Source organism: Neoarius graeffei, chromosome 25, assembly GCF_027579695.1.
Source record: "Neoarius graeffei isolate fNeoGra1 chromosome 25, fNeoGra1.pri, whole genome shotgun sequence".
NCBI classification, from domain to species: domain Eukaryota; kingdom Metazoa; phylum Chordata; class Actinopteri; order Siluriformes; family Ariidae; genus Neoarius; species Neoarius graeffei.
This window is the reverse complement of record NC_083593.1, coordinates 4,695,173-4,704,258: the sequence shown is the minus strand read 5'-3', so window position 1 is coordinate 4,704,258 and position 9,086 is coordinate 4,695,173. Positions and strand designations below refer to the sequence as shown.

Here is a 9,086-nt window from a genome sequence, read left to right as displayed (position 1 = left end):
GAAAAAATAATCACTCAACACAAAATAAACCTGCCACAGAACAAATTTATAGAATAGAATTATTATAAAAGAATTATTGCAGAGCAATAACTGAAATACCTGAAAAGTTACACTGTGTTCATAAAACAAAAAAAAATTGGTACAAAATACGAAGTCGGCTGACAGAAATCTGAATCAACTCTTTAAATCAATCACCTTTAAGCTTATTCGAGGACCAAAATGAAGAGGCGTCTTCTATTTAATCTGAGGCATTTAATCTGAGTAATAAAAAAAAAAAAAAAGCACATTACATTCATTAAACTCTGCCCAAAAGTGTCCACAAATATCCATGTAAGAGTCATCAATCTGACAAAACTCTTAATTACCTATGAATATTTCTGTTTAACATCCACAGCACAAATATAGTTTTATAGCTCAACAAGAACAAATCGAATATTTTCTTATAATTCTAGAAATTGTGCTTTGATTAACATGGGTGATGCCAGAAGGAATCCTGTACGATCAGCTTAGCATCGACATCTGAGTAACGAGCTCGTGTTATTTTAATAAAGAAGTACTGATACAGTACCGTAATATAATAATTCTCACTCTGTATTTAAACATTAATGGGGGGGAAATACCACACACACACACACACACACAACCAGAAATGACGAGCTAACAGTTACACTGCTCACTAGGTGTGTGCCGATGTTATTTTCACGTCATGATAAGTGCATCGTTTTTGTTTTTAAATCACATTGCACAAAAATGTTCAAGATATATAAAACACAACCATATTATATATGGATTTATTCCATCCACAGTCAATGGATATGAGCAATCGTGTGCTCTGATTGGCTACTCTACTACTAGGACATCGGCTCTTATAGCGTGAGTTGAGAAAAACAAAATGGCGGAGCGTGTTGCTGAACCAACCAAGGGTGAAATAAAAACTCGACTCAAAAACAAAACTTAAAAAAAAAAAGGCAACAAAATATAGAATTAAAGTATTTAATGATAAGGACGTATCTTGTTTATCTTTCAAGAATTATCGCATTTTTCACAAATTTCTCCTGTCATTGTGCCGGTTTGTTTACATTCTAAGCGGAAATGATTTTGTCAGACGTTTTGTCTAAAGTTTTTATTTATCGAATTTGCAAAAAAATTTAAATGCTCCATTTCTCAAAATCCAGTGAATGTGGATAGAATAAAACAGTTATGCCACTCAATCTTGTCGTACATGGATTATAGACAACTTGGTGCTACGCGACTCGTCACCCATCAGCTCATGTACGACTCGATTTTGTGGAATAACAAATATATATAGCTACATATCATACATCATTTTAAATAAAAAGTGTTTATATCTAAGTTGAGATGCTAATGAGCAATTTACGAGAAGTAATAAAATGATCACGGTGTGTATATAACATTTCTGAATGTCAAAAACACTTGTATATACAGTATGTCGTAGATTTTTAAAACAATTTTGGAATAATATCGGAAATTATTCCATGATAATATGTTAGCTCATTATTTGTGCGATGAAAATTTAATATCGGCGCATGCCTACTGAATTTTATACGTGTGTGTTTTCAGTTTATCCTTGTTTTCACTTCAATCACTGAATGAAAGAAGCAATTTTATTTTTTTTAAAATTGAAAGAAAAAAGAGCATGTTTTGTTTCACGTGTAAACGTGATCACACAAACAAAATGTAATTTCAGAATAACACGTTTTAGTCTTCAACACTTACACTGTCAAAGGAACAAAACCTCATGCAGTTCTTCATCCGAATGAAGAATATGCTGTTAATAATAATAATAATAATAATAATAATAATGATAATAATACTTGTTCACCGAATAAAGTTTAAACACCAGCATGAAATGACTTTTGTTATTTTCTGGATAGAAAGTGTGATCAAAAAGTTGTGATTCTGTTCTTGTTGAAAAGAAGAGAGTGCGCTATGCTCATGCACATGCAGCAGAAGCGAGTAGCAACTTTTATGAGTCAGTATACCGCATGACATTGCGCTGTCAGCATCGGAACCTGTGTTACGCACGTTTTTGCGACAACGTGCACATACACGTTTGCGATTTTATGCAGAGAGTAAACATCAAATTCTGTGTCAAAATCAGGAAATCAGGAACGCAGAAAAGGTCGAAGAAATTGTGAGCGTCAGGATTGTTGGATGGTCCTGACTTCTGCCCCTCTTGAAGCGTGAACGCTACACAACACCACGCCCCATCTCGCACCTCACCCGGCTCATTGCTTCATTGCTGTACGTTTGCTGATGCACTTCCAGGTTGGTGCACTCGTCGTCGCAAAAACATTTGTTAAACAGGTCCTGATATTTGTTGACAGAGCGGCATACAAACTCACAAAAGTTACCGCTAGCTCCTGCTGCTCTTCGTTCGCAACAGGAACAACCTCGGAACTTTTTGATCGCACCTCGTACGATGTACTTGTAGTAAGGCAACCCAAAACATCTCGGTTTTGGATTTTCAAGCAAAGTCATGGCCGAAAGCTCCGTCACTCAGACAGGTCGTGGGTAATAGATTGTATAAACGTAATACAAAATAAATATACCCTACAGTACATAATTGCAGAATGGGGAGAGGGGAAAGAAAAAAAAAGACGTCCCATCCTGAACACTGCAGTCTTTGGGTCTGGGTTTGTTGTGCCTTTCTGATCATCTTCCACTTCCATCAACACAAAAGAGGAGAAAAGGCCACGGAGACGAGTAACAAGCGTAACTCGGACGCAAAGCACTTTAACAGACTTATTGCAGATTCTTAGAAGCAGATTTGTATCATTGTGGATGAGGAGATGATAATCAGGAATGAGAAATAAGACATCTGTAACATCTGTGTACACACTGTTCACTGATGCACCAGAAAGTATTTTAAAAAAAAAACCTCAAAGTAAGTGTTGTATACGTATATGGATAAACATCCTGTACATGTGTAGGGGGAATATCATCGTCCCTGGCAACCCAAACGCAATCAAGATGTGATCAGGGTGCGACATTCCCTTCTTTAGACCCGAATCTATAAACCGTGCAGCTGAATACTCAAACACTGTTTACGCGTGCCGCCATCTTGGATCCCCTGCCCAAGCCCCGCCTCTAAATTTTGTTTAACTTAAAATCACACACACATCACAGCAGACTGGTTATGTCTGGGTTGAAGGAGACTCGCTCCTTGAACAGATTTTAGTGTAAATGACTGATGTTCAGACGTGACTATGGCTCTGCTCGTGACTCCACAGACTGAAGGCAGTCTTGAAGGTCCTGTGGCAGAGTTTGCACATGTACTGCCTCTTAAACGTCAGAGCAGACAGCGTCGGCGCGTGATAAAAGAGCGTGTCTGATTCCTGAGAAGAAGTTGCTGGATTTTCAGTGGTGTCCGACCTGGAACGGGAGAAATCTCCGCCTGACTTTTCCTGCTCCGCTCTTTCAGATTTTGACAGAGAAGCCGTGAGGGTTCGAGGCTCCTCCTCTGGGACCTTCCCTTCGGTTTGACCTGATTTTGGTGGAGACGCTTGTGAGGACAGAGGCTCTTGTGCGGAGATGTTAAGAGGAGTCGGAGACGGAGGAGGAGAACATGGCGGTCTGTCCGTCTGTCTGCTCACTGGCTCTTCGGACGACGACATGTGGGACTGATAGTGGCTCCAGAGGCGGAAGTTGGTCCGAAACGCTTTGTGGCAAATGTGGCAGATGAAGGGCTTGATGTGGCAGAGTAGCTCCTGGTGGCGCTCGAGGGCTTTGTGAGAGCCTAAGAATTTGCCGCATTTCTCGCACGGCCGCCCGCCTGGTTCCTCGGGAGCTGAGGGTTCTCGGTCCGTCACAGGTTCCTCCTGCGGTTCTTCTTTTACAATGAGCTTGCCCTGATTATGAGTCGAGCTCAGATCCTCTGGGAGGTAAGAGGACGAGTCCTCAGAGTCGCCGTACGTCGCGTCATCTCTCATCACCTCTTTAGGAGGCGGTGGTGCTCTGGGAAGTTCCTCCGTCTCTTGGTTAACGTTGTGGTACCCGAAGGTCAGCTGCTCCCTGACGGTCATCATGTTCTGGTTGTGAACTTCGACCTGATGGCGCCAAATGCTGAACGAGGATTTAAAAGTGCGCATGCACTCGAGGCAGGTCAGCTTTTTGTACTTGCAGTGAGCCTCGTGATCCTTTTTAACCAGCGTGTTGGAGAACCTGAGGCCACAGTAAGGACAGACGGTTGCATAGCGACACGCTCTCTCGTGGTCCTCCAGCTCGCTCAGGGAGAACAGTTTCACGTTGCAGAGCCGGCAGGGGAAAAATTCTTTGTCCTGGTTCTCCTTGACTTGTCCCTTTTGCTCCTGCTGCTCACGGAGACCTTCCTCGTCTTGCGCGTCCATGCTAGCTCTCTCAGCAGTGTGTCCTTTCATGTGCAGTTTGAAATGCGACTGGAAGAAGAACATTTTCCCGCAATAGGGACATCCGTAAGACCTCGATCTCCGGCTTTTCTTGGCAAACGGCTGAGCTTGATGGCCCTGCTTGTTTCTCCTGAGCTTCATGATCAAGGCTTTCTTTATCTCCCGCTCTCGCACGATGTCTATGAGTTTCCTCTGGAACTTCTCGTCCAGCACAGAGTAGGAGCTGGAAGAAGCCGCCGGGTTCTGGACCACGCCGTGCTGGGTCTGGCAGTGCGTCCACACTTTGAAGTTCGTATGAAAGCGCTTATGACAGATGTCGCATGCGTACGGCTTCTCCGGGTTATGGTACATGTTCACGTGACGGTAAAGCCCTGCGTTTGACCTGAACACCTTCATGCAGCTCCAGCATTTAAACATCTTCGTCGGCCTCAATTCCGCGGGTTCCTGATCGTCCATGTTGCGAGGCGACTCGTCGGCCACGCCGTCCTCATCCGTGAACTGGTGTTCGTTCAAAACTTTGGATCGCTTAAACATGTTCGAATTACCGTCCAACGGTAACCTCCTTTTCACAGGAGGACTGAAGTATCCTCGAGGACTTTCGTCAAAGTTAGCCTGGAAATCTTTAAAGTTGACAGGCAGACTGTCCTCGACAGTGACCCGTATGATTTCAGAAGGATCGGCCAATGGGCTAGTGGCCTCGGTTTTGACCGTCACTCTGTCCTCTCCCTGAGCCTCTTTGTCTTCGCTGGCCATCACGTTATGCTGTCTGGACCTGAGAACAAGCTGCGGTAACTGATGCTTGCTCCCGGACGACAGCGACTCTACCGAGTTCATGTCTGATTTTGCAACAGACTGCTCCCTGCTCTGAGAGTCCTTGAGCTCCAAAACTGGAGAGAAAACAGGAACCGGACTGTCCATGGATAAGGATCTACGAAGCAGGCTTTTAATAAGTGGCCCGCTCCGGTCTACGGTTTGGTTATGTGCTCCCTGCTGCGTTCCAGAGACCGACTTGGGATCGTACGCGTGTTCGGGTTTCACCTCCTCTGTCGGGTCATCAGCAGGATCAGAGTTTAAGTGCTGTATGGTTTCGCTGAAAGACACCGAAGAGGTCAGCTGCGGCCTCGCCGACAGCGATCTGTACTCGACACGGCCCTTGAGGATGGACGGCAAAGACGGAATGATGGATTTTGATTCGTCCTCTATCTCTTTGGGAGCACTTTTGCTAAGATTCATCCCCATTTCTGTTGGTTTAACATATCCGGACAGACGATAATCGAGACCCAACCCGGTCTCCTCTGACGTGTGCCTGGACGCTTTTCCATGGGGAACTGCATTCCCTCTATGGGCGACGCCCACGCCACCTTGATGTACGATAACGCTCCTTTTTGTAAATGAACCATCATCCTCTTCAGGAAAGCACAACCTCTTTCGGGTCACGCAGTAAGACACCTGAGGTCTGGTGGACATGATATTAGTCAGGAAAGGGATGCCTAAACTGTACCCCAGCTCCTGTATCACTGCCAGGCTTCCTCTGTCTACAAACAGGGACGACGAATAGATGTAGTTCAGGACAATCTCGAACGCCTCGGGTTCGCAGAAGTCCAGCTGGATCACATCTTGGGTTTCTGAGTCTCTCCTGGAGAACAGAGTGTGGAAATACTCGCTGCTGGCAGCGAGGACGCTCCTGTGGGCCGGGTAGCGATGTTCACCCGCCATCAGCACCACGTCACAGAACTGGCCCTTCAGACGTTGCTCGTTTAACACACCGAGCAACGAGACGGCATGGGCGGGGCTGCTGTAGTGCACCAGGCTCTCCATGACGGCCCTGAGGGACACAAACAGTTTGGTTTTAGAGTTCGATAATCATAAAATGCCATAGCTTGCGCCTTTAAAAACTTAACGTCGACTGGATGTATTCTGTCTCATAAATTATCTTTCAGACGTGTTTATTAAAGGTATAAAGGTACAGAGGGTGCAAAAGGTGTACTGATGGTAGCCAAAGCCACAAAAGAGTCGTGTTCAAAAACAAATGGCATTTTTTCACTCGGTACACATTTCTGTTCCAAAATGGTCATTTTTTGAAAGTTTAGTTTTCAGATTTTTAGTCAGTGCATTTTGTTTCCACATATCTTAATATTACAGTGTGAAAATTTCACGAGGTATCCTCATCTGATTCAGAAGATATGGCCTGTTGATCAAGACCACTGTTTCGGTGAATTGGTGGGAACTATGGAGACTACACCAGGGTATATTTTTTTCCACAGAATAAAAAAAGAAAGATTTAAAAGGTATAAGTAGATATATTTTATTGGACACATTATGAAATACAATTTGTATGGCAATGAGCACAGAATCAAATATCTTTTTTAACGAAGAAACGCCTAATGAAGAATTGGGGGCTACGGAGACTACATTTCTCAATTAAACCACTCAGTGCAATTACTTCAAGTCTGTAATGACTAAAGGCATTTTTATACCTTTACTTCTCATAGTAATTATAAAAACATGATGGGAAATTCTTTAACCCTGATTAAACCCCGAGTTTAGAGAGGGCTACAGAGACTACATGGCTTTTTCCATTATCCCAGTGAACGCTGAAAGGTGTCGGTACCTTACAGTCAAAACATTTTTTTCTGTGCATTATTCCGACAGATTGAAACTACCAAAATGGACACCATTAAAAGAATCAGTGATTGAATTTTTGGGTTCCTTTTTGAGAACACTGTCCAAAAATGTCATCTGGCATAACGACGGACACATTATTAAAGAACTGTAAAAAAAAAAAATTTCCCAGGTGATAAATGACTCCTTTATATGCATATATTAAATTAAGCAGAGATACTACATTATCATTTCATATCAATCTTATAGGCGGCACGGTGGTGTAATGATTAGCGCTGTCGCCTCACAGCAAGAAGGTCCGGGTTCGAGCCCCGTGGCCGGCGAGGGCCTTTCTGTGCGGAGTTTGCATGTTCTCCCCGTGTCCGCGTGGGTTTCCTCCGGGTGCTCCGGTTTCCCCTACAGTCCAAAAACATGCAGGTTAGGTTAACTGGTGACTCTAAATTGAGCGTAGGTGTGAATGTGAGTGTGAATGGTTGTCTGTGTCTATGTGTCAGCCCTGTGATGACCTGGCGACTTGTCCAGGGTGTACCCCGCCTTTCGCCCGTAGTCAGCTGGGATAGGCTCCAGCTCGCCTGCGACCCTGTAGAAGGATAAAGCGGCTACAGATAATGAGATGAGATCAATCTTATAGCACACAAAAAAAAAATGCACTAGAAATGTGGGATTCTGTATGATGCTATATAGTTCAATCTACAGTGGAACAAACCAAAACAGCCCCAAAATGGACCAGAAAGGCATTTAAAAAAAAAAAATCAACACAAACAAAATTTCAAAAAAGTCTTCTCTGTGGTGATCCGATGACACTAATGTAAACATACAAGTTTAATACAAGAAACTCGACACTTTTTTTTAATGCATCTGCATAACGTCTTATTTCTCCAAATGTGGACCCTGAATGAAAAAAAATGTCTAAAAGTTAAAGGCTTGCTCTCTTGGCGCATGCGCAAACTGGTATCGCATTACTTCACGCTTAATCACACAGTGACACACACACACACGCGTGTGCGCGCGCGCCCGTGGGGGTGGGATGTGGACAATCTTCTCTTCATCGCACGACTATTATTCACTAATCTGGGTGTTTTAATCGCGGCCCACGCGCTGCTGATTCGATCAACCGAAAGCACAGTGTGTACCGAGAGTGTGTGTGAAGGAGTCGCGCGCGCGCACACACACACACACACACACAGAGTTGTCATTTGACTTGTGTGCGCTGAGCTGTAAATGAGAGGCGCAGAGACGGATAATGGAAAGAGAGAGAAAGAAAATGAAAGAGAAACGGAAAAAGAAGAAGAACAAAACGTCGCGCGACCTGACGTCAGGAAACACCGCTTTTTTTCTAACCTAATTACAGTTCAAACTTCTCTCCCCCTTCAGTCAGTCAGACTCTCTCTCTCTTTTCCTCTCTCTCTCTTTTCCTCTCTCTCTCTCTCTCTCTCTCGCGCGCGCTGCTGCACGCTGACGGAATAGCCGAGGAGTCTCTCAGCACTCACCGCGTCTCGAGCCCCGGAAAGAGCGCGCGAACGCTTTCCGTGGTCTTTTTTCCCCCTCTTCCTCCGTTTTTCTTTCTTTCTCTCTCTTTGTTATTGTTTTCCGAGTTGCGTCGTCCCCACAGCAGCCGTGATTCCATCCATCTTGTATTTGACGTCATCCCGTTCCAGGGATGAGGTCATCGCTTAGAGCCCGCGTCACGTGCGCCCTTCTCTGATTGGCTACTCCGCGTCCTATGGGCGGTCACGCAGGAAATGGCGGACGGCACCTCTTAAAGGGCCAGGCGCCCTGTTTCACCCAGAACACACCACCACCGCACCGTCATATTCATCTCGTCAAGTATTTTTATTCATGATCCTTCCACCCACACACAACCTAAAACCAGCTACAGTGCCTTAAAGTGCCATTCCACCATTGGATGTATTCTTTGGCATAAAATACAATATATTTTGACAACATATATAAATGGTATCACTAGATAGAGAACTATTTTAGCTTCAAAATGATATCTCATCTCATCTCATCTCATCTCATCATCTCTAGCCGCTTTATCCTTCTACAGGGTCGCAGGCAAGCTGGAGCCTATCC

The 9,086-nt window shown here is 44.3% G+C and overlaps 1 protein-coding gene across 1 annotated transcript; it reads right to left on the bottom strand.

Annotated features, from left to right (window-relative positions):
- Positions 1 to 105: 105 nt before the first annotated feature.
- zbtb21 (zinc finger and BTB domain containing 21) lies at positions 106 to 8,669 on the bottom strand. Its single transcript, XM_060908293.1, has 2 exons — positions 8,501 to 8,669; positions 106 to 6,213 (listed from the first exon to the last, which is right to left on the bottom strand). The coding sequence occupies exons 1-2, from the start codon at positions 8,656 to 8,658 to the stop codon at positions 3,219 to 3,221; spliced, it is 3,153 nt and encodes a 1,050-aa protein (XP_060764276.1). The 5' UTR covers positions 8,659 to 8,669; the 3' UTR covers positions 106 to 3,218.
- Positions 8,670 to 9,086: the final 417 nt, after the last annotated feature.

Coding starts and splice junctions, on each gene's coding strand:
- zbtb21 (XM_060908293.1), bottom strand. CDS start 8,658: ATGACGTCAAATACAAGATGGATGGAATCACGGCTGCTGTGGGGACGA. Junction 6,214..8,500: donor TTTCCGGGGCTCGAGACGCG/GTGAGTGCTGAG, acceptor TGTGTCCCTCAG/GGCCGTCATGGAGAGCCTGG.